A 26,630-nucleotide genomic window follows, 5' to 3' on the forward strand; every position below is an offset into this window, starting at 1 on the left:
ACAATTTCAGGGGTCTAGTGGAGTCCATGCCTCAACGGGTCAGGGTTGTTTTGGCAGCAAAAGGGGGACCAACACAATATTAGGAAGGTAGTCACAATGTTATGCCTGATCGGTGTACATACATACATACATATACATACATACATACATACATATATATATATGTGTGTGTGTGTGTGTATATATATATATATATATATATATATATATAACTTATGTATGTGTGTGTGTTGTGTATGTGCATCGCTTTTGTGTGTGTATACGTAACCACAAATTCAGTAAGTACAGAAGGCCTAGATACCTCGCTTCAGTCGGGTCTGACTGACACACGGAAACTTTGACGCTTCGCATTTGTACAGTAGCTCACAGTACTACATGTGCAGGGCGGAGCTTCACATGCAACATAACATTGACAGCGCAACTAGTTTGGTTTAGTCTGGCACGGTAGGAACTCCGAGACTACAGATGCTTCGACGCTGGGTTAATTCAGCTTAAGAACCTAGTCCAATTACCATGAAGACAGGAGGAGAAATCCCTCCGTTTCCACCGCTGAGCAACTGAAGAAGAGAAACACCGTGAATGTGAATGTTTCCTCATGACAGCAGGACTAGAGATGCGAGCGTCGCTCTCGTGGGCTCTGTATTCAGGGCAAGATAGCTAGACTTTTCTAATCTTATCTGTAAGCCGTTTGTTATTCCTCCACTAAAGAGCTGCGAGTGGGATTTCCTTCGTAAAATTCGACTTTTTTCCAGCTCGCTTCTTATCATGGAGATGTACACGGACGTCTTACTAGTCACTGCAAACGTTGGATCACTGTTTGACAATGTAAGTAGCCTCTGTTTAAATTCCTTATTATTTTCCAGGTGGAATATTACTCAACATCATAGATTAGTAACGCAACTAATTATTTTGAGTTTTATTTTAACGGGTTCCCTTTCAACTGCACGCAGACTAGTAACCTGCTGTTCAACGCTCTCTGTGCTTTCTTAGGTAATCTTAAAATAGTCGTTATATGAATATAGGTAGGCCAAATCACCCCCATGAATAGCTGCGTTTTAAACGGCTCCGAAATGCGCTATATTTCAGTCTGTATAAATTTATAATTCAACCGTTGTTATATTGTAAGGGGCCGTTCACAAGGGACGCCTTCTTGCGTCATTCTGCGCTGTTTTAATTTTTTTTATGTAAACACTTTGTAAACACTGACGTCTTTTCTTTTTCAGCTTTGTGCGTCTCGCTTTAAGTCGCCGTATCAAGTTAAAAGAAGTTCAACTTTTAAAACGCATCTCGAGACGCCAGCGTTCCGCAGCGCTGCGTCTCACTATTTTTGAACGCAAGAACGCGTCCTGCGCGACTGGCTCCGACGCCTCTCTCTCATCAATGATACAGCTGGACGTTCTCATGCGGCTCCTCCATGTTACAGGTACTGCTGTGAACCCACTTCAGGTTTCTTTCGCTCCACTGGGCCTTTCTAGCACACGAGTCCCCAGTCTAGAGTGATATCCTCTCCCATTCACAGTGTGCTGTCTGACAGCACCTCCCCACAGGTCTAACGACCTATCACACACCGCGCCACCGGCCTGTGTGTATTCAAATAAAACAGGAAACTGACAACCAGTTGTGAGATATTTCAAAGCGCTACCGCGAAACTGGGGAGTTGAGCTCCTGCAGCACTACATACTACAAACTCTGGTCTACAATTATGCACATCTTGAATAAGACAGGAGAATGTTAGTCTGTACTGAAGAAAGAAACAATTATACACGGGCTTTCAGAAGTGTGAATAGTAATGTTGGCATTACTGCATGTGAATAGTAAAGTTGGCAGTTTATGGCAAGTTGTTTTTACATTTTTTTTTAAGACTGGAAAACCCATCATGTTATTAGTTTCGTATTAGTATCGTTTTCAGTTTCATTAGTACTTGTTTATTATACTAGTCATTATTAAAGTGGTAAGTGGTGATTTAGAAATTGAGAAATCAAAATTTGCAAATCTTAATTTTTTATAGAATATTGCAGTATTTATTATAAATGATTTATCTGTGCACATCACTTTTTTTTTTATTCATGTGCCCTTGTAATCTTTAATCAAAGTAACTTTCCCTCCCTCTTCCAAGACATCTCTTCTTTTCTCTGATGATGTTTTTAAGTGCGAGGACGAATCACCTGTCACATGAGATCAGAGCAGTAATAAACAACAACAATCCAGTTAATTCCTGGTAGAAAAAAGTCCCACCCTACATTTTTTCTTGTTGGAGAAGCCGTTTCACTTGGATAAATATCACAAATGGGAAGAAAAGTCTATGACAACTTCTGTATCATTTCCGATTTCTCTCTTCTCCCCAATCACTGTCTCGCCTCAACTATCCTCTCAAATAAAGGCAAAAAAGTCCAAAAATGTAACTTGATAATATTAGTACCACCAGTAACATAAAAATGGATTCTAGATAGTTTTAAAGAATAAAGGTTGAAACAGCCTCACAAAATCAACTTTTAGGGAAACCATGATACCTTAAAACATACCATGATGTCCATAAATTAAACATTTTATTCTAGCTTCATGTATTCTTTTTTTTATCAACACTTGAACGTATGTTTCATTAAAAAAGCAACATTTTGAACAAAAACTTTTTGTCCTGTTTTTGTTGAAGACTGTGTCCGGATTAGGCCTGTCGCAATAATCAATATATCGACTTATCACGCAATATACGTACATGACCTCAATAATATTTGGTGACGCAATATATCGCCCATTATGTTTAGATAATAATGAATGTCGCCAACATTTTGCCAATCATGCTGTCATCTGCAGTTCCAACACACAGCAGTCATCGACAGGTGAAAAAAGGTGTTATTTGAGGCGCTATAGTGTTCGAGCACCTTCTCGAAAAATCTCTAAATGGAAAATCTCCATAGTGCCTTTTTGTGCTTTTGCAGTTTTTTTTTTTTTTTTACTTGTTACTTTTTTAGAAAATATTTACCATTTATTCATGTTTTTTGTTTAGGATATTACATTTTTTGATCCTTCATTTCCATGATCTAAAGAATTAAATGGTTGTTGTCAGTTCTAAAGAATTACATTTGAAAGTGTGTAGGCCTACTTGCATTATTATGCTGTTATATTATGATTATATATTCAGTGGCATAAAATGGTCTTAAAATGACAATAATATAGTTTATCGCAATTATTTCTGGAACAATATATTGCACAACTAAAAAGTAGTTATCGTGACGGGCCTAGTCCGGATCTGATTCAGAACGATGATCAAAACATATAGACCGAGTAGACTGAGTCCATCAACACCCCCAAAACTTGTACAGCCCTCTTATAACTCTTCCTGGGTTGACATTTCATTCGGTAATGTTTGGCAGTTTTGATTTATATGCTTTTAATGTGTGATGATCGCATTACATTTTTTATGCTACTTCTTCACTTATTTTTGGATCCGGAGATTCAGTACTCTTTTAGGAGATGTGCCCCCTACCATATAACAGTGAAAACATGCCGTAAAATTCCGTCAATGGTGGGGAAGCGTTGTGTCATAAATGAAGGAAAATTCCATCAACGGTGGGGAACGAGTTAAATCGTATAGAACTTTTAGCTCAATTTGTTCAACAGGTTTTTAACGTAAGTAGTTTGTTCTCTTCTTATGCTAAAGGCATGATTGATGGCATGTCAAATTATGAGAATTGATGAGGTGAAGGATTCTACTATATTTCTAAATAATCAGGATTTCCAGATGATAAAACTGGATAGAAAATTACACACTTAAACTGAAGGAGGGCCCAAGGCACAACACCCTATAACACTGGTGCTGCAGGTTTTTTGTTTTTTGTTTGTTTTTTTGCAAAAGCAAACACCACTCACATTTTATTTAGAAAATATAACTGTAGAACTGGTCCCCCGACTGAGCCTGAGGCCGGATTCACGAAAATCTTCTTAAGAAAGAAGTTAAGAAAATTCTTAAGATAAATTCGAATGTTCCTAATTGCAATTCTTGAAAAATTCTTAGGAGGTTCTCAAAACCTTTTTTTTAAGAACATCTTAATTTTTTTCTTAAGAAGAAAATGAAAGGCTTTGTGGCGTTATTTGATTGAAAGGTGTGTATTGCTGAAGACGTGTTGAATGGAAAAACACCTCAAAGCTCGTCTTGTTGCGCTGGCTGAAGATTTCCGTAGATATCATAATAAGCACGCAGACTATTTTCGTTGTGACTGGCTTGATGGGAGCTAATCACTCAGTGCTGTGTCAAGTTAAAATAGTTAGAGCGGTCTTTCCTATTCATTTGCGCTCAGTCTTTCTTGCGCTTTCTCTAGAGTGAATGCGTCCTGTATATGTGTGTGCTGCCCGTGCCTCGCTAGTTCTAGCTAGAGTTGTGATCACTGTTTTTTACTATTGATCAATGTCACTTAAGAGTACTCGTCCACATTCCTGGTGGTAATTTGTATGTAGCTAGTGTTATGTTGTAAAGCTTAATATTTGAAACAACCCAATAAATTCATTAAACATCTTATATTTAGGGATATAAGACAGGTTGGAGGTTATCCTAACTATAAGAAGTTATTTACGATGATTTTTAAGAACATTCTTTTAGGGAATATGAATACCTCTTAAATTTTATCTTAAGAAAAAAAGATAACCGCATTCTTAAGAAAAGTTTTTCAGAACACAAAATATTCTTATCTTTTTTCTTAAGATAGAAAATAAGAAATTGCCAGTTAAGAAGAATTTTATTCTTAAGAATGTTTCGTGAATCCGGCCCCTGATTTCTCCCAAGGTTTTTTTCTCCATTCTGTCACCTGATGGAGTTTGGGTTTCTTGCCACTGTTGCCTCTGGCTTATTTAGTTGGGGACACTTAATATTCAATAATATTATTGATCTGATTGTACTGTCTGACGCTGTTGTATGAGAAATGAACAGAGCTGGACGATGACATTACTGTTTTCTGCAGAACTGCTTATAGATTAAATGAACTAATTTAATAATTGATGATCCTTACAACAGAACTGAATCAACTTCAGCTGAACAACAGCTGAAATGCATCATTTTCCTGTTATCGCTTCTTTGAAACAATCTCTGTTGTATAAAGCGCTATATAAATAAAGGTGACTTGACCTGAAGGTGATTCTAGTTATAGTCTTGCTATAGAGATAATTTTGCCTCATACTATGTATGTTCAGCCCAGTCTTTCCGGAGTTGTGTTTTAGTTGTAATTGTTAGAGCATTGGCTTCATTGTGTGTATAAAGGACTAAGGCTAGAAGTGGAAATTTGGCCCCGTACCCAGTTTCCTCCGGCCATTTTTGGCTGAGAAAAAGCACATGTCACAGTCCATTGTGACTGTAAACAGATGAATATCTTTTCCCAAAGGACTTCAACCTTTCATCGCTTCTTTTTTGAACAGGTCAGTTTAAATGTTGTAGCAGACTTCCAAAAATGGTTACATTTTTCTTATCCTCTAGAAGGGTTTACCAGACCATTCAAGTTTTGCAGAATCCTTGAGTTTAGTGTATTTAGCTGTGATTCATCATGTCTAATGAGGTGATAACATTTAGTGAAAGGCCGAATCTCACTGAAAATGCTTAATGTCTGCATTTCCTAAAAGCAGTGAGCCAAAGTAGAGAAAATTGGTGCTAATGGTTTCTTCGATCCACTTAGGCTTACCAAGCCTTTGAGAAAGCAGTGCAGTCTAAATAAATACAACAATATAAAAAAATAAGTTATTAAGGGCATTTTCAGACCTGTAGATCATTTGCTTTGTTCCCGAAACAGGGACTTAATTTGTTATGATTTTGCATTTTCTTCTTACTTTGGTTTGCTTTCACAAGGCAACATTTCAAAGCGTACCAAAATGTGTTTATGCAAGTCATGTGAGTAAATCTGTCCTTATTGGTCAGAGTTCACCTGTTTACGTTCCTCTGCTTCATCCGTCAAGATGGATTGACAAGTTCGCTTATTGTGGCTTTATCTGTAGCTGTTGCGATGCAAACACTTCTACGAATGTAGCCTTGAGCGGGAATCAAGGCTTCGTCGGACAGCATTCTTGCAATGCATGGAGAAGAGCAATCACACAACATTTTAAGATGAAGAGGAGCTCTTTGGTTCTCAACCACAAAAACTCACAGAATCAGACACTGCTGCTTTTTATATAACACATTTCCCATTATGAATTATGATAGCACTTGGTTCGTTGGTCCATTGGGTCAGATTGCTTTCTTACCTTAACCAAACTGTTCCAGAGTTCATTTTCAATCGATCCGAGCGACCTCGGAGTGATTGTTTTAGTGTGGATCTGAGCACAATTCCCATGTTCGTATATGCCTAAACAAACCGAACTAATGGAGAAAATGCATCAGGTTCCGAAACAAATGCTCCAAACAAGCCAGGTGTGAAAAGATTTTCATGACAATGACAGCACATTTTTGTAAACTTTTTTTTATTAAAATTTTGGTCAGCAAATATCACCATGATGTCTACTTAAAATTGTACTTTACTAATATAATTTTATAATATATCAAAATATTGAAATATTAAATCATTATTTTATTAGCATTACCGTAAAATTATGCTACAGTGCTAAACAAACCCTAAAAATTTTCCTTGTTTCCTTGTGTTGTTTATGCAGAATGTAAATCCAAACATTTCTTGATAGCCTATTGTTTGTTCCAATACATATCAGATCTCAAATTTGTTCAAAAATGTATCAGAAAATGTATGACCACAATTCATAGCGCACATCAAAGACTCTATAGCGTGTTTGCATAAACTATCTTCTTGTATTATCTTGTCCTGTCATTGCAGAGCAACAGTTTGCTGAGAATCTTGATAAAACAAGTCAATACATTTATGGCAACTTGCGCGAATAACAACAATTTTGTTTTTGCATACTTGTAGTATGTTTCTGGCCGAAGACACTTTTGTCAACATCTTTTTGTTATGCAATGAGTGTTTTAGCAATGAGTGATCATTTTTTGAATACTGATGGCTTCTTTTAGAGAGTTGAACGAGTATGTCAGATCAAATCATACAGTCATGCAGTCTGTGATGGAATAACCGAATGCCTAGGTGCAACCATATCTGATGAACTCTTTATCAACACTTCATCAGAGCTGGTTAAAACGTTCTTGTCCCTGTGATAGTGTTCCCTGTAGACACTGCAGTGTTTACCTGCCATTTAAAAGTACTCTAATTCAATGAACTTAGTTCTATGCTATTTTAAGTCGACTGTAAGCGCCTCTGGAGCAGGCAACAGGAAATGATGCATTGCAAATTTGGGAAATCCTCTTGAGAGATAAAATGAAGGAAGTTTCCATTGGCCTCCCCACCCTTCAAATTCAGTGGAACTAAGAAAACAAAAACGGTGAACGACAGTCCATAAAAGGTCTTTATAAGATCAAAGTAACATTTTAAATTGCATCAGATGCAATTATATTCTAGGCCTTGTCAAATTCACTACAATCAATGAGGGTGTGCTGTTCCATCCGTTCTTTCGCTGGCTGTGCAGTTTAAATTCTCTTGACCTGGTTTCACTGCATGCTTGACAGGCTGTGGAAGGGAGGGGTCAGTGTTTTTACTTTTTTAGTGGTAACTGCATGAAAGAGACACAAAAACAAATGAAACTGTGCAATATGTATAGCAGTATGTTTTAGACAACCTGCAGATAGACTGGCAGTGGTCTGCCCTCTTTCACAGTTCTCAAATTTACTTTGAAAAGTCCTGTACCTTACCATTCTTTGTTAAATTGACAGGAGGACTAAAGTGAATTTCACGCTTGTGGTTATAATATAGCAGACCACAGGGGCACATATCTGTGACACTGATAAAACTAGTCTGTTTTGTAGCAACCAGTGTTATTAGGAAGTAGATACAGATATCTTTGAATATGTTGTGCAACATTGTCATTCTGTGGCTGTTTTTTTTGTGTGTTTTTTTAACTATTTATTTTACTAAATCCCTGAGCAGAGCTGTGAAGTAACGAATTACAAATGGTCACTTTACTGTAATTAAGTTAAATTTTTAATCAAAATTGTACTTTATTGAGTAGTTTAAAAATTGTGTACACTCCTAGGCAAAAAAGAAAAAAAAAGTAAAATGGGCCAAGCCCCAAAATGGCTGAACACTAAACTTGTAATAGTCTTAACTAGGGCTGGATGATACAGCAAAAAAATATATCATGATATAATATTTCATATTGATCAGTATCGATAATTGTTGAGAAAATTTTAATAACTTTTTTTTTTTTTTTTTTAAAGAAAAAAAAAGACAGTACAAAAAAAAAGTTTTAATTTAACCAATGCATTTTTAATTAAAAAAATGTAAAAAAATCTTTCTTATATTTTATATGAAGATTAAATAAATAAGTGTTAAAGAAACTTAGAGCTGCACAATTTTTTGGTTTGTTTCAAACTGAGATCACAATTCTGAATGACAACTAAATGAAATAACATGTACTTTACCAGAGGTTCTGACAAAATATTAATTGCTGCAGTCTATTTTAAAATTTTACATTCATTTGAATTAATTATTTTTTTTTAAATCTGTGTATGATTCAAAGACTCACTCATAAATACTCTTGTTTCATTACTGGATGAATCAGTGTATTTGAAAGAATCTGTTGAATGAAGATTCAAATACATTTTTTAACCAGTCACTTGTCGCCACCTGGTGGTGAAACAATGTAATCGATAAATGCATCATTTTCAGCGCCAAGTTTCTTTATTTCTTTATTTATTTTCTTGATCGATAACATAGACATTGCTATTTATATCTGAACTATACTCTTTTATCTCAGAACTTCTGTGATAATTTGAATATTTGTGACAGAAATAAAGATACTGTGCGATTGAAAACACTGTTTGTGCAGATGTTAATACCAACATGACAACTGCTCTCTCAAAAGAAACTTTGAAGTAGATCAACTGTAAGACGTAAGGAAACCATGAAACTGCCACATTGACGAGCTGACATGTACTTTTTTATTCACAATCTCCTCGTCACCGGCAGGTACAGCACTCATTTTCATGTGTTTGTATGTTCTGATTTCACGTGCCGATTGCGCAACTGAACTCCCCAGCAACTTGTTTGCGTGACACTCGTAGCGCGTCTGTTTGTGATCCAGGGATGGAGCGAGCTTGAGAGTTGTTCATGCAACCGAACTTAATTTCTGTTTACATTTTAATGCATTTAAGTAAAACTATATCGAGAGTTATATCGAACATTTTTCTATCGTTATCCATGAAGGCGTAACGTCGATAAATATCGATACCGTTTTATCGCCTAGGTCTTAACCACAAATTGTTGGTCAGGAAATTAGCTAAATTTAAGCAAATGCGCTACTTAAAAAGCTGTTGCTGTCAAAGAAAAACATTAAAGACAGAATGAAGTTTTTGGCAGAATATGGGAAGTTTGATTCAGAGTGGTTCAGAAGAATTGTGTGCGGAGTGATGATTCACAATGAAACATGTTGCTCCAGAGCGGTGTGTCATTGAACATCTGCTGAGAAATATAATAATAAATGCATCTCTACCACAATGAAGGATGGAGGAAGAAGTTTAATTTTGTGGGGAGCCTTTTTAGCTGCTGGGATTGGTGAGCTGCTGCTTGGAGTACAGGAGAATATTGCAGAATGGCTTGCTTGCTTCCCACAATTGAAAAGTTATCTAAAAAAGAATGAGATGTTATTTTTCAACAAGACAATGCTCTTGCCCAAATTGCAAAGACAACCAAGAAAGAAGTAGCTTGAGAACAAGTCCATCAGGCTCATGTTTTGGATTATTTGTAGCGCAACCTTAGTATTTGAAATTATTTGTTTCAGTCTTTTTGAGTGCAAGTTCCCCAAACTGGAAGTGCCTCACATATTTCAAAACACAGTAGGCTTGTCAGGAAAAGGTGGCTCGAGAGACGAGTGATCTGCACTGACATGTAAATGTAGGGGATGATGCTCCCTTTTAGAACAATAAGCATTTACGTTTAATTGTAAAATATTCAGTGGAATGGAATTACAATATAGTTTTTGTTAGGTCACTATCTTTCAGTGAATTAGGTGAGGTAAATTTTCAGTGAATTAGGTGAGGTAAACTCTGATAATATTTGTGATTTTCATTTCTTTATCACAAAACGCTAAAACTGGCATTGTTTTGGAGAGAAATTGGCTTTTTAAACCCATCTCTGGCATGTGATGCTGAACTCTCATATGAATTTCTAAAGGTTCTGAACATTGATATTTTATGCAACAATAGATCGCTCAGTGTTTATTAAGGCCGTACAACTGATTTTAAATCTATTTTAAAATCAACCAAAGCAGTGTTGGGGAAAGTTACTTTTAAAAGTAATGCATTACAATATTGCATTGCTCAGTTACTTTTTATAAAAAGTAATGTGTTACATTACTTTTGCGTTACTTTTTCTTACCTGGGCTGAGCTTGCTTGTTTGTTTTTTAATAATAACAAAAAAAGTTCTGTTTTGGGAAAAATGTTAAGGCCCTTTCACACCAAAAGTGAAATAATTAAGCCTCAGGCTGAAGGAAATGCATATTTACGCCTGTACAGTAGAGGGTGCAGCTCAAACTAACCTTTTAGCTGTGCTGCCATTCTGGATTGAAGATGAAAAGGATACAGGAGAAGGAAGTTCAACTCTCTTATTTCTAAATCTAATCTAAAGTAATTTTTGCTTATTAGTATGGATGAATTAGATCATTGAAGGTCAGCAGCAAAGACATTTCTCAATAAAGTAAGATTAAATACATAAAGTATATTTGTGTAATTTAATAAAGTTAATTATTACAGGTTTGCGTAAAATTCTGAGATCACATTTCACTGTTTTAATTGATTTTGAGGTAAAAATGAATGTTTTTTGTGCAAGTAAGATGAGTAGAACTACAATAACCATCATGTTTACACAGCGCACAACACTTTATTTCTCTCAACATGGGGACAGGAGAGTGTAGCAAATTAGCTCAAAATAAATATGATAATTAATCATAACTAGTTATAATTAATTATAAATATTTGGATCAGTTAATAAAATTAACTTAATGTAATAAAATGAATATTACAATCAATTAACCTGTTTGGCCAATGAACACTCAGTGTTAATTGTTTATTAATTCTAAGAAATGTTCATTTTCAGGTTATGGGAAATAATCTTATTGTACAGTAGTACTCAGAGCATGTAGTCAGGATCGGCATAATTAGGGACTCCAGTATATGAGCATGAAACACGGACAACTTTACGTGTGACATGAACAAGACTTTATTAACTAGACTAAACACTTAACTACTCTAACATTCACACACATACATGCATAGTTTACCAAGGAAAAGAGAGAGCCGAAGCAGAATACAGGAAAGCAAGAAGTTACAGCATTGTTTGAAATTCAGCAGATCAACAGCCTTGAGCAAACCATCAGTTTAGTTCTAACATGCCCTTCTTTAAAAGGGGTAAGGATACTTAATGTATCAAATAATGAGACTAAGTTTGATACTTGCATGTCTCGCCCATTTGAATTAAAACTGTCCTGATGCAATTTGTGGAGGCTCCCGTTGAATCTTTGCTGATATTGTCTTGATGAAAGAGAACCAGTTGGATTCAGAGCACCTTTGGTGAATGGAAGGTCTAGGCCGGAGCCTGGCACAAGCTTGGGGTTCCTTAGAAGCTTCTAGCACAGCATCATCTCCTCATTAGCATTTTCAGTAAAAGAGAAGGGGAAGGGGCTGTGATCTTGTGATCGGTAATTTTAAAGTGAAGATGTCACACCCTCTTGAGGTGTCCGAGCCAATAAGGAGTTGTTCCCTCGGAGGGAACTTTTTTACGTGTCTTTGTTCTCTAGCAAGGTATAAGCATAAGACATTGGATTGGATGTTTGAGAGAAGAACCTTCTAGATTCTTATAATACTAGTGTGTCACAGAGTTAGCAACATGTAACATAAATTACCAAATAGAAAACGACATTTGGAGTCCATCGATACCAAACATGCTACCCATGTGATTTTAGTTAACCATAAATTTGCAACTCTGAAACATTAATACCAAAATAGTTCAAAAGAGAGAATTAATATATAGAATAAACCCTATAAAAGGAAAATCATGAGAGGGGAAAATTGGATACATGTTTATACATTTCTCATGTGGTTATATATAGAATGTATAGGATTAAGAGGGTTTATTTGTCCTTCTCAGAAAGAATGTGAGTCAGAGTCACTATCTTCTCTGCACATTCCTGTGAGCAATAAAACAGGAACAGGACACCTATTCTGTCTGTGTGTTGCAGTTGTGGGGGATGGAGTTTCTGGATTCATTAAATAAAATGAATAATTGTGTGTCTGGTCCAGATGCTACAAGAGCTGTCAGTCAATAAATGTGAAAAAGTAACTTGCATTACTTGTTTGAAAAAGTAACTTAGATATTTTGTTGTAAATTGAAAAAGTAATGCATTACTTTACTAGTTACTTAAAAAGTAATCTGGTTACGTAAATCAAGTTACTTGTAATGTGTTACCCCCAACACTGGTCATAAGTGTACTGAAATAACGTTTTAATCTTTTCATCTTTTTCATCTTTTCATCATGTAATAGTCTTTCTGTGTTGTTTTGATGTATTTTAAAAAGTTGGCAGTCAAAATTAAAACTGTTGGATTATAGACATTCTTCTTTCTTTCTGACAAACAACAAAATGCGAATTACAGTATACACTTTTTTCTACATTTTTAAATTGCGGTGTGCAGTGTTTATCATAAGGGGGTAGAATCCACAACTAAGTACTCACTACTACTGAGTATTTTTAAATAAAGTACACATTTACTCTTAAAGTAGTTTTTTGGACAAATAATTTTTACTCTACTCACACTACATGTTTTGGAAAGTAATAGTACTTCTAGTATATATTTTCAGTACTATTTCCACCCCTGTGCATGAGTATCGATATACTCATCCTTTGAATAGTAATCAATATTTAAGATCTTCACAGTGTCTGCAATTTCAGGCAGAATTGAACCGCTCTTCAATCACAAAAGATTCTTACATCTTTATTACATATTTTGGCTAATTTTATAATGCTTTAAACAACCAAAAATAATGACTAAATAAATTTTCACATTGTAGAGCATAGTAAACGTAAAAAACATCAGCACAGTAAATGTAAAAAATACAATTTTGCAGACACAACTTGAGCTGAACGTTTTACAGTAACTCTCTTACCTTTCAGATGTTATAATGTGTTATAACAGTTTAATTTGTTTTTTTTCACTGTAACAACATTATGTCCTAAAGTGACAACATAAAATATAGTTTAAAAAACATACTGAAGTGTATATTTCTCATTCATTTAGGTGTGTATAGCCGGCGTTGTACTCTCCCAGGTTCGGGAAGCTTTCCTCTGTAAAATGCGCTGTACACAAGCTAGCTTTTGGGCTGTGCTGCTCAGTAACACTGTTAAAAATACATTTTAACAACCAATTTCTAATTTCATCCATTTCAGAAGGCCAAACAAATGGGTTTCACTTTTGCATCGAAACACACAGCATCTCCACGACATGGCAACAACACTACAATTCACTTAAGGCTAATCTTTTTTCTTTGCGTATACCTTTGGATGGGCATTATGCTAATATTTTACTTTGTGACGTAGACGTTTGCGTAAGAAATATCAGTCGAGGCATTTTAGGCAGGTCTGAATCAGTGTTCTCTGTTAGATAGAATAAATCCCTTTGTGGGAGACTATGAGTTTTGTAACTCTGCAGATGTAACACATGCACAAACAGATACATTGCGCACTGAAGGAAAAGGGTTAAAGGGTTAGTTCACCCAAAAATGAAAATTGTCATTAATTACCCTCATGATGTTCCACACCCGTAAGAACTTCGTTCATCTTCGGAACACAAATTAAGATATTTTTGATAAAATCCGATGGCTCAGTGAGGCCTGCATCGCCAGCAATAACACTCCCTTTTTTACAAACATATTTAAAACAGCTCATGTGACTACAGTGGTTCAACTTTAATATTATAAAGCGACGAGAATACTTTTTGTGCGCCAAAAATAACAAAATAGCGACTTTATTCAACAATATCTAGTGATGAGCGATTTCAAAACACTGCTTCATGAAGCTTCGAAGCTTAACGAATCATTTGTTTCGAATCAGTGGTTCAGAGCGCCAAAATCACATGATTTCAGTAAACGAGGCATCGTTATGTCATAAGTGTTTTGAAACTTCAGTAGTTCACGTGACTTTGACAGTTTAATACACGCTCCCAACCACTGATTCGAAACAAATGATTTGTTAAGCTTTGAAGCTTCATGAAGCAGTGTTTTATCAAAAACATCTTAATATGTGGTCCGAAGATAAACGAAGGTCTTACGGGTGTGGAACAACATGAGGGTGAGTAATAAATGACATAATTTTCATTTTTTGGTGAACTAACCCTTTAAAAAGCATCATATGACCCCTTTAAAAATAGTGCACTTTCATGACTGTTTCTGAACACTTAAGTACACATTTAAAAGTGCACTTTGTAATGATGCCAAATTAAAAGTTTTACATTAAAGTGTTTTAATGTTTAATGTTTCTTTAAATGCTTTAAAGAAGTACACTTATTTTCTTGTGTTGACTAAAATACGTGTGAAGTACTTGGTCATTGTTTTAACTGTAGTGTGTTATTAAATATTACATTTGTTATCCTCTTACTTAGTTAAAAAAAAAAAAAACAAGTTCAGCTAATTGCATTTAATATCAATTTAAACTATAATACATTTTCATGTAATCACAATTAACATGCTATTAAGTGTTAGAAAACATTACATTACCAGTTTTTAAAAGGGGAGTGCTTGAAATACCTGTAAAAGTAGTAAAAGATACTATATGCACGTCTGAAATATGTCATAGAACCTAGTTCTCATTGTCAACCTTCATAACTGAAATATCTAAGCTCCTTCCTGAACCCATGTCATGTTTTAGAGCTACATGGCTGCTGGCTTTGTCAAGTTAATCTTAATTCCTTTGCATACTTGTCCAAATTCAAGGCATTTCTGCTATGCATGCCCTGGAGTGGCAGGTCACAGATCTTCAGATGCAAGTATATACATACTGTATGCTGCTTCATTCCCTGCAGACTGCCTGCCTCAAACTATAATCTTGCACAATCAGACTTTTGGCTATCAGCAGAACGTTTGGTCCAGTTTTAATTTTAGTCTGGCCAAGAACCACCCTTTTAAATGTCTTTATGAAAACTCATTTCACCCATTTCTTCTGAAAGACATTATCTAAGAGCTATTTAAAAATAGACCACAGTCTGGATAAATAAAATAAAATGAGTAAAAGCACAACTAATTATTATCACTGTATTTTAGGCTAAAGTGTTCAATTTTTTTGTATACTTTTGCCTTTCTCAAGACCATTCATATAGGTTAATTTCCCTAAAAAAACACTGTGCCTTATCAAAAGTTTGCTCTGTTTGTTTGAGCGTCTCAAATAGGTCGATATGTTTTTATAATTCAAGCTAATCTCTTCCACTTTATAATTACATGCTAAGTTATTGTCTTAGAATTGAGCCTGCGACATATTGTTTATGATATTGTTTCAGAAACAGTACCTTTACTTTTCATAGATTGATATCTAAAGTATCAGACTTATCCATGTATGAAACCTGCTTCTCAAAGCCAGTGCTTCAGATAACCATTTAACAAACATTTGAACAATATTTTCCGTTAATGTACACGCACGCACTCACTTTTAAATGGTTTTTGCTTTCAGCTATTAAATTATTCATGCATTTTTTTAATGTTAATGTTTTACTTTGTTCAAAATTTTTGTTTCCTCTGTAAAACACACAATAGCTTCATTCTTTGAGTTTTACAGATAGACATCTGTTCTGTCAGCAGCATATGTTGACTGCATATACGATCATCTTTGTAATATTATAGTTGTTATTATATGCATTTATTCTTGTCCAGTTTGGTAAAGGAGTAAGAGTAACTTGAAAATCTATACTGTACTTTCACCCCATGGATGGGTGACAACTTTCAGACTCTTCATGATATATATCGCTATACAGCTGCTTTATTGTTTTATTATCAATTAAAACTCAGCTGCAAAATACAAAGTAAATGTGCAAAGTGCAAAACACACCTCTAGTCTATCTGTTTGTCTGTCTAGAGAATTAAAATAGCATTTGTTATTACTGGACATATTCAAAATGCCTCTAGATGGTTTAATAAAGACCTTCAGTGGCAAAATTGCCTGTAATGACACAATCAAAGCACTCAAACTTAATATCTCAGCTATTTGAATGCTCTGAATTGAAATGAGATCCATTACCCAGTAAATGTAATCCACAATGAAATTCAAAACTTAAAGTAGAGATTATTACCCGACCGTGTTATTACAGTAATATAAAAGTGCCCTAACAGGGAAATCTGGTTGTTTTCCTCAGGTGGGTGAGATTGAAGGAGACTGGCTGCGAGAGTTCTTCACGGTGAGTTTGTTGCCTTTCACGTGTCTCTCATTCAAACACACACATCTGATGCTGCTCAATGTAGCGTAATAGAAAAACTAAACAACACAAGCTTTTTTAACATGCTCTTTACTACATTTCTTTGTCAGAGCTCTCCATCTGTTCAAACCTGCTGTAAACACACGCACACCTTTGCAGAGTGAACTTTACTCTGTTAAATGGGCACTGTAAACCTAAAGGTGTTTCTCATTTATACAACCTGTCTTTGGTACACAATAAAATCATGTTTTGTTATCTGCTGTTGTCATGCAAAAGGAAGCTGAATCACAGATTTAATGATTTTCCTGTTAGAAAATCTTTGCATTTAAATGCATACATCTGTTACCTTACATTTAAATTGTCTGAGGTCTGCTTTTTGCCTGGTAACATTATTTGTACAGCTTAATTATCAAAGATAGCAATCAAGTTTTTTTGGAAGTTGCATTTAAAATACACTTGGCTCAAAATGATTTATATTTATTTTTCTTTACAATAATCCATTTTGAAACGTGCCACACAAACTATTAAGATCAGACTGACATGAACAGCACAATGTTGGCTTTCCAAAAGTCTTGGAAATCTTCCAAAAACTCTAATGGTTAGTCCTTCGGGGGTTAGGAGTTTATCTATTCTGCATCTAGGTGACTGGAGAAGTTATAGTCCAGTAGCTACAGCATGTTTTTTATAAAAAAAAAAAAGTTATTGTATTGTTTTCATGATTTGATCCATTTAATGAATTCAGTGATGCAACAGCTGATAAACACACTAGTGAATGAATTGTATGTCTAATGTAAATGTTATCATCTTAGACGGTCCACATGTACAAGCCACGCTTCGTCGCCCTGCACTTTCAGGAAGTTGGTGGAAAGGACTATATGGTGAACATGGGCCATGCAGAGAACTTTTTCTGGTGAGGATGTGGCAAATTGTGTGCTATAAATTAGTCACCTTATTAAAAAGTACTGTGATAGTACAATGTCAGTATCAGATAGTACCAGACCACTGATTACCATGTTTATGTACCATGGTATTTATTACATGATACTCTGATGTATTTAAAAATATATATATATATATATATATGACTGCAATGTTGCATGTCTAGAAATATCCAAATAATGTGATAGTAGCATTATTTTTCAGTACTTTTTTGGTGATGTGACAGCAATGTATTAAACAGATTATGTTTGTTACAAAATTACAAAGGATTTATTGTTTCTATTTTTGATATATATGCAAGAATTACTGTTTTTATCCTTTCTTTTCTTCTGATTATAGGACAATAGAGTCCAGCTCTGAGATGGCAGACTTTGACAGAGTCTGTGTTTATGTAGACAGTCATTTCAAGGCTGTGGACAGTTTCACGGTGAGTGATATGGTTGTTGCAATATCTGTCATTTTCACTTGTTTCCTTGGTGATTTAGTTCAAGGGAAACACTTTTAACTGTCATGCAATTACTTAATGTGCTGTCTCTTGCAACATCAGTGCTGTGGTTGGTTTGTATATCCACTAGATGGAGCTCTATAACCATTTTAAGATTGGTCTTCCAATACTCACCTTTCTCACCTTCCTGTTATTCTTGTGCTATTCTTATCTATACTCACAGCAGTGCTTCAAATTTAAAGTGATTGTCCACTTAAAATATAAATTTTATCATCATTTACTATTTTCCCTATAAAGTAAGTGAATGAGGACAGGGGCTTTCAAGGTGCAAAAGGGGGGAAAAAACACAATAATAGTAGTCTATCCAATAGACTACTAATAGTAGTAGATATAATTTTAATTTATTATCGTAAACATAAACACACTGGTTTGTAGTGCAGATAGTTTTACAGTTTACTGCACTTTGTTTTTCTTCTAGGTAATTTACCTATAGTGGCTAATGAATTGGGAGTCTTGTTCATTCACAGAAAATAGCTTACTTACACTTTGCAAAATAAGGTGGATATGACTTATGCACTATATCGCCAGTATTCTCAAGGCATCCAATAGTTTTTTTGTGAGGAACAGAGAGTTTTTAAGCGTTTTTAACTGATTGTTCCCCGTAGTAAGCTGTTAGCTGCTGCGACCAGATCATTTAGTCAGTTGAACTCAAGAACAGGATCAGTCCGTTTTCTGAAAAAAAATCAAACTCATAATTTCAACACCCTTGAATTGATTTTAACTGCTCAAAGTGATTTTAAAACAGATTTTAAAATTTTAAGTTATTTAAAATGGAACATACACAGTGGAGTCCAAAAGTCTGAGACTGTATTGAAAACAAGAACTCAAAATCTAATTTAAACCTGCAAACAAGCAGAAAATGTTTGAATTAAAAAATAAAAATAAAAACTTTTTACACATAGCATCTTTAAACAAAATTACAAAGACCTCTTAAGTAAATAAATTCTTGGTCAGTTGCTGTCTAACAACAGTGACGGATCTAAGACAGAGCCCAGGGGCACCCCTTTCATTTCTCAAGGTAACTTAGTAAAATCTGTGAAAAGAGAGAAGTTGCTGGTGTTTGGCAGGGTATTAACCCTCAGCCCACCCAGGTGAGAGGTGCTGTCTGTGTGTTTGTACACAATGAGTTTGGTCTGTACCTTGATGGACTGGGTTAATGTGCGGGAGTGGCCAGGCAGCAGACCGAGTCAATACGTTTAACTCCAGATTAAAACTATTGATTAGGCCCTTCTCATCTGAACATGATAAATAAACTGAATGTGTACGTGTGTGTGTGAGTGAGTGAGTGTGTATTTGTATTGTTGATGCAGGAGGGTAAGTGAGTTTTTCTGTATGTGGACCCTTTGCTACAGCTGCTTCAGTTTTTGTTCCCAAATTATACATGTATGTCAAATATAGAAATTGTCATAGATGCACACAAATCATCATTGTCAAGAAAAAAATTTGTCTCATCACATGAGCCTGTTTCAACGAGACCCCCCCTCCCCCCACACACACACACTTAAAGAGAGATCAGCACACTTGCAGCTTTACACCTATCTTCATCAATCAGGCCAGTGCAGCGTTTAATAAAAATGTATTGACTTAAAAGTGATTTTTTTATCTAAACACCATTTGTACGATGAGTGTGCCAGACGCTCTCTGCATTTACACACACACTCTCTTCCCAGTCAAGCGATGATTCACAACCCTCAGAAAACTAATTACAAATCAATACAGATGATGTGAGACAAATGAGAATGAAGGTGGGTGTTAACACAGCCGATGGCTGTGTGTATGTGAGAGAGTGTGTGAGAGTTCATGCACTGCAATGAGAACCTTCATTATAAAAAGCTGCAAAATTTTTGCAAGATTTGATTATTTTATGCCATCACACAGTTATTTGTTTATCAAACAGACCTATTTTTTCCCATGCCCCAGTGGTATTTAAAATACAGTCGATCTTTGTCAACAGTATTTAATGATACTTTACAGCAATACAAGATATTGGCTTTTAGTTCTTTAGCCTCGAAGTGCTAAAGAATTGAAATCTGGTAGTATGTAATTTGAAGTTTGTTGTCTTTGCTCATGGCTAACAAAACAAATACATTACTGATCAAAAGTTTGGGGTTGGGAAGATTTTTAATGTTTTCCAAAGAAGTATTTTGATCACCAAGGCTGCATTTATTTGCTCAAAATACAGTAAAACAGTAATGTTGTGAAATATTATCACAATGTAAAATAACTGTTTTCTCTTTTAATATATTTTAAAATGTGATTTATTCCTGTGATGGCAAAGCTGAATTACTCCAGTCTTCAGTGTCACATGATCCTTCAGAAATCATTCTGATATGCTGATTTGGTGCTCAAGAAACATTTCTTATTATTATCAATGCTGAAAACAGTTGTGCTGCTTAATATTTTGTGGAAAATGTGATACAGAATGCTTTAATAGAAGGCTCAAAAGAACAGCATTTGTTTGAAATCTTGGTCTCACTTTAATGTACTTACATCAAGTTCATATTGTATTGCAAAACACTTTTGCTGCTCTTGAGGTGGGATACGGGTAAGGTTAGGGACAGGTTTGGTGGTATGGGTTGGTTTAAGGGTGGGTTAAGGTGTAAGGGATGGGTCAACTGTGTAATTATAAATGTAATTACAGAAATTAATTACAGATGTAATTACATGCAGGTATTTTTAATATATAAGTACAATGTAAAAACGTGTACTTATGTACACAATAAGTGCATTGTGTCAAATGATTAATTTAAATGTAAGTACATAGTAGTTAAGGCCACCTAATTTGAAGTGGGACCAAAATCTTTTGTAACATAAATGTATTTACTGTCAATTTTGATTACTTTGATGCATCCTTGTTCAATAAAAGTATTCATTTCTTTTAAAAAACTAAAAGGAAAAGAAAAACTAAAATTCCAAACAGGGAAACTCAAAAAAGGTTAATCTAGTCTGTGTCATATCCCAGTCCAATTTCCTGTCTCTCTCCCCAATAATTTCATGTACCCATCGGAGCTGTTGTACTAGGGTAGCAGCACATGTGCCTGTTGTAATGTCCAGTCTCTCAAGACTGGTCATCTAGAAAGCACTGTCATATTAAAAAAGCATAATTTCTCTCACAAGATTTATTTCCTTCTCCTGGGATGGATATTTTGAAGAAAACATGACTGTGTGTGTGTTTATGGTGTGGCTTGCTTCATGTCAAAACATCTCTCAACGGCAGGTCATTTTTCTCTGCCATCCGTGGGACTTGTGTTGGGCCAACAGCAGGCCCTGTGTTTAATCCCTGTGTGATTGTTTTAATTTTCTGTCCGTATTGATCTCTGCGGGACTGGATTGATGTGCGCTCGCTGGAGCAAGCAGCTAGTACATTAAATTCATTCAGCGTGCTGTCAGAAAAGACGCGGGAAGTGTGTGCGTGTGTGAGGTTTGTGAGTAGAGTATTGCATGGGCATATCTACGATCAAGTCTATGATCAGAAAGTTTTATTTTACAGGCAGAAGGAAATCGACTGTAACAGAGTCTTAAAAGTCAGGGTTTAATGATTATGATGTGAGTACATCATCAACATCATCTAAAATCAAAGCAGCTCTTCAGACATTGGAGATCTCCATTAACCCCTGCTTGTGCATGACTTTAAGCTGTCAGGTCATTAGCCCAATATCTACTCAGGATATTATTAGGGTTTCCATCAGAAGATCACCTGAAATCATGTATGATTGTTTGCTTGACTGATTGACTTATTTGATTTTAGGCTCTGGGAAGCATGTATTTCATCCACAAGTCACTGAAAAATATCCAACAATATGACTTCAATGGTAAGAGCTTTATTTTGATAAACGTACTATAAAGTATTTATACTACTATAAAATATTATGGTTGAATTTCATGAAACCTGTCAAGAACAAGTCCAGGTCATTGCATAATCCTGATCACCATGTTTTATTGGAAGGTTTATTTTGCGATAATGACTAGCTGATTGTGCATCATCCTGCTTATTACATGGCTTTTTAGTAAATAAATCAATAAATGGACATGAAATATTTGAGTAAAAATATTTTAGCGGTCATGGAGTGGTCAGTTGGTCATACATTATTACCTGTGGATGAGCTGCGATTTATTCAGAAATATTTGAACACTGAATGCCACGCATTAACAGAATTCAGTATTCAGGAGAGCTGCGTAATAGGAAATTAAATTTTCTTTTTTTAGGGCTATTAAGATTTTTGCATTGTGACAGTATTTTTAAGAAAGTTAAGGACATCCCAAAAATGTAAATTTTAGTACTTTAATATAAATGTGTTATATATTTAATATTATATATAAATGTATATATATTTAATTTAAAAAATGGTATAATATGAAGAAAAAAATGGTATATTTTCTAATTTATTAAAGTATTTTCAGTACTGCTTTAATTTATGCTTATAAAAATCATTGTATTAACTGACAGAAAGTGACAGTCTAGCAAACTACAGTCAAGCAAAACTAATAAGAATCACCATTGAAAAAAACGTAAATGAAACACGTGAAGTAAAAACGTTAGGATGCTTTACATTGAGAATTCAAAAGTTTAAAATTTAGGTGAATTCATAGTATTCAGAGGAATAGTGTTGCTTCTCAAAATGGTTTGTTCACATATACTGTATATTATTAGTATCTCTGTAAATGTTTAATAAAATGCTTGATGAAATATTTCCAGGAAATTACGTAATGAAGTGGGTTAAATGGTGCAAGGATTTAACATGTGAATTATGTTTTCACAATTTTTTTTTGCAAATTTTAATACATTTCAGTGAAATTCACACATAATCTTACTGGTCAAAAAAACAAGACATTTAATGCTATTAGCAGAAAGATAAATTTTCAACCAACACAACAGAAATAAATGTTCTCCTTTGACTCATTTGGTTAGTGTCTCTGATAGAACAGGATTTAACCTCATAAGCTTTTTTCACTAGCCTTCATCTGTTCTAGTCACAGCATCTCATGAATAAGCCCTCAAGAAGAGGACTAATAGAAGAGCCATTAAGATCAGCGGACCAATGAATTTGGTGCCCTATCAAATCAGTGTCTCATAGATCCTGCTCTCACAGCCTACAGAGGCACGACAACTCCAACATTAGTATATTGATTTTGCATTTGCATGTTTTTCTTACAATATGTCTTGTTTGTTTATTCCTCCTCCTTGTAGTGAAGGAGTTTAAAGCTGTCTCAGGCCATAACAAGTACGTGGGCTCCCTGGAAGGAGTGACTACCATGGAAAAAGAGAAATTCCCCAAGAACTTCTGGCCTGATGTAAGTGTGTGTAGTGGTCATTTTTTAAAAAAAAAAACAATTGTAGTGAATTTCTCTTCGCTTCAGAGTCCAATGTGTCAAACACTTCTGTTTTGACTACATTTTTAGGGATGCACCAGTTTAATTTACACTTTTGTATTGGTTAAATGTTCTCATACAATGCATAGAGCATTTGTTATGTAAACCTTGAAACACAAAGAAATGCTGGAAGCAGAACAAACTATCAGCGACATTTTAAGATTAACATATTCATGCCATGTAATAATGTGGAATAAGATTTTTACTTATCATTCCCATCATGTAAAAATGGTCCAAGTTATGTTATTTCTTTATAGTTGTCACAATTTTTGGTAACACTCTACAATAAGGTTAATTTGTTAACATTAGTTAATGTATTAACTAACATGAACTAACAATGAGCAATACATTTGTTACTGTATTTGTTAATCTTTGTTAACGTTAGTTAAAAATACAGCAGTTCATTGTTTGTTCATGTTAGCTCACAGAGCATTAACTAATGTTAAAGCTGCAATATGTAAGATTTTTGCAGTAAAATCTCCAAAAACCACTGGGCCAGTGTTATATATTGTGTTCAGTTGAGTACTTACTAGGGATGCACCCATACCATTTTTTAAGGACAGAGTACGAGTACCGATACTTTTTTTTCTAGTACTCGCCGATACCGATACCGATGCCTATACATTTATTAATTTCTCTCTCTCTCTCTCTCTCTCTCTCTCTCTCTCTCTCTCTCTCTCTCTCTCTCTCTCTCTTTTTTTTTTTGGTGATGTTGCAGTTTTCCAAGCACAACACAGTGAGACTAATGAATGTAGGACAGCTTCTTCATTATTACTCTAATGAAAAAAGTTATAATTTTTATGTGCTTGTCACAAACTTAAAGAACAAAAATTTCACAGTGTCCAATAACCTTCAAAGGGCATAATTACCAAAATATATAATTGTTGTTATATAAAAAGAAAATTACAAACAAATTACAAACAATACAACAAATACTATAGAGATACAAATTAAATAAACTTGTTTTTCAGATACAGTAGGTTTATTTACTATGTATACATTTTTTAACATATTTTGTTGTTGTAATAACATTAATGATAAATATAGGCTATGGTCCCTTTAAGACCGAATCCATGGATACTGACACATATCCTGTTTTCACCCAAACGTTTACGTCCACTTAAACCATAACCGACTGTATTTACGTGAGATACTCCACACGATGGACAGTTTGACAACTATGTGTGCATTTAACCATTCAGGCACGAGGAGAACTGATCACGCGCTGTCTGAGAGAACTGGAATCGCGCACAATAAAGAAAGAGAGAGAGAGCGCGCGAGAGGGAGCGCTTCTGGTCTGTGTCATTCAGCGCGATTCCGCCTATCCCGCCTTCACTAATCGATAACGAATTGTGATTGAGAGCATGCAGTTCGCAATGTGTGTGCTGTCATCATTAATTTGAAGTATTTCCACTCCCTTGAGGCTGACATTGTTTCTGCTGCTGCCGCCGGTGTCTCTGTGCACGGAAAATTCTGTCAATTACGTCACGTGAGGTATCGGTCTTTGGTATCGGGGGTATTTTACGAGACAAGTACATGAGCTTGGTATCGGGCCCGATGCCGATACTGGTATACTGTGCATCCCTAGTACTTACAATATCCCAGATGTTTCCAACTATTTGTAAATCATGAGAAAATTGCTATTTTAAGCAAGGCTCCGGGACATGTGAGTGAGTCGCCTGTCAATGGCATCATACCCGCTTTAACTTCGGTTTCCGGTTGTATTTTGTAGAAACCATGGAAACACCAAAGACGCTTTAATATATTAAGTTTTATTAGACAAGGGAACAATTGTTTTGATACATTTATAGACCGAAAACTAATCATTGTTATATAGCTAGCTCAACACGTTTAGTCTTATTGTTTAAATCTAATTTTCTTGATTTTTTTGCGAGTACCATGCCTCAGAGAAAAACACTATTTTGTCAAGTGGCTAACATAGCATAATCAGATGCAGCTTTATTTTTAGTTACAGTAATACAGAATTTTCTCCATCATACAATAAGTTTTCAAATAAAATGCATGCCATTTATCAACACAGCCCATCCAGTATTTAATATGATATTCTAATATCGATCTAGCTTACTGCAGTGTGCAGCAAGTGTCTCACAGCAGCCGCCGAGTGAACACACAGGGTAAAGTCAAAACATTATTTTCAACACACTCAAATGTATCTAATATGATAAACAGAGCATTTGTCTCTCATTAGGAATCGCTCCAGCGGCCTCGTTCAGTTCCAACAACACTCAGTCTTGCTCTGCTTCATACTACAGTAATGTTAATAATAGCATCCCATGAACATGATTTCTGTCTGGGTTCTATCCCGATTCTTTTCCACCGGCTGTGAGGTGAAGATCACATGTCCCAGGATTCCTCGCTCAAACTTGGTGTCATCAAACTATGCCTTTGTTTTGAATAGGTGATCTCTAGTGGACGAAAAACTACATATTGCACCTTTAACAAATACAACTCTTGATTTTAATAATGTAAATAGTGTAAATAGTAGTAAATGCTGTAGAAGTGCAGTTCATTATTAGTTCATGTTAACTAATGTAGTTAACTTATGTTAACTAATAAACCTTATTCTAAAGTGTTACCCAATTTTTAATGAATGCTACATATTTTATAATGAGGAGACAATCATACAGTAACAAGGTAGTATGCAAATTTTAAATGTTTGGTCATTAAAATTAAAGTTAAATATTAAATATGCAGTTATTACTAAAATATTAAAATGTTAAATGTATTAAAATGTATTTATTTATTTAATACTGTAATTTTTTCAAAAATTAATTCAATAGATTATGTGACAATTTCGTATGACATACTGAATGATTTTAATTGTTGGATACAGTTGAAGGCGAGACCTCTCTGGTGGGATGGCTTTGACTCTGAATGGACATCAAAGAACAAAAATTTAATATTTTATTACACACAAAATTAACTAAAAGTGATCTTTGTTTAATGTAGTATCCTATATTTTATTGGATTCATAGGGGATTTGTCATTTCATGAAAATATTAAACAACAAAAAAAGAGTTTTTCTACTTATCTACTCTTCTAATATATTTATCGGCAAGAACAAAAAACGTACTGGGTCTCATACTCTGTAAGATTATATGAAAGCCTCCTTAATTTTAATATGCATATGCATATGTGTGTGTGCATTTCATTACAGTTCAAGTGGTCCAGAAAAGGCTACATGAGGACACGATGGATCATTCACAACCAGTATGTTTTCACACACACTCTTCTTCACATTTCGAGATGTCCCTCATAATTTTCTTTATAGTCTATCGTGTGTGTGTGTTTTTTGGCTTCATCTCAAAGCAAA

At 34.9% G+C, this 26,630-nt stretch overlaps 1 protein-coding gene across 2 annotated transcripts in view; it reads left to right on the forward strand.

Moving 5' to 3' along the window:
* Positions 1 to 340: 340 nt before the first annotated feature.
* Positions 341 to 26,630, forward strand: part of inpp5l (inositol polyphosphate-5-phosphatase L) — a 36,704-nt gene continuing 10,414 nt past the window's right edge. The window contains exons 1-7 of one of the 2 annotated variants that reach the window (XM_051903331.1): positions 341 to 825; positions 16,423 to 16,464; positions 17,292 to 17,392; positions 17,761 to 17,848; positions 21,675 to 21,738; positions 23,115 to 23,218; positions 26,475 to 26,527. In XM_051903331.1, the coding sequence (XP_051759291.1) occupies positions 766 to 825; positions 16,423 to 16,464; positions 17,292 to 17,392; positions 17,761 to 17,848; positions 21,675 to 21,738; positions 23,115 to 23,218; positions 26,475 to 26,527 (512 nt within the window). In that variant the 5' untranslated portion in view covers positions 341 to 765. Of the gene's footprint in view, positions 826 to 1,264; positions 1,424 to 16,422; positions 16,465 to 17,291; positions 17,393 to 17,760; positions 17,849 to 21,674; positions 21,739 to 23,114; positions 23,219 to 26,474; positions 26,528 to 26,630 lie in introns of those variants that run through there. The other variant, XM_051903332.1, reaches the window with a different exon arrangement.

Source organism: Ctenopharyngodon idella, chromosome 8 (genome assembly GCF_019924925.1).
Source record: "Ctenopharyngodon idella isolate HZGC_01 chromosome 8, HZGC01, whole genome shotgun sequence".
NCBI classification, from domain to species: domain Eukaryota; kingdom Metazoa; phylum Chordata; class Actinopteri; order Cypriniformes; family Xenocyprididae; genus Ctenopharyngodon; species Ctenopharyngodon idella.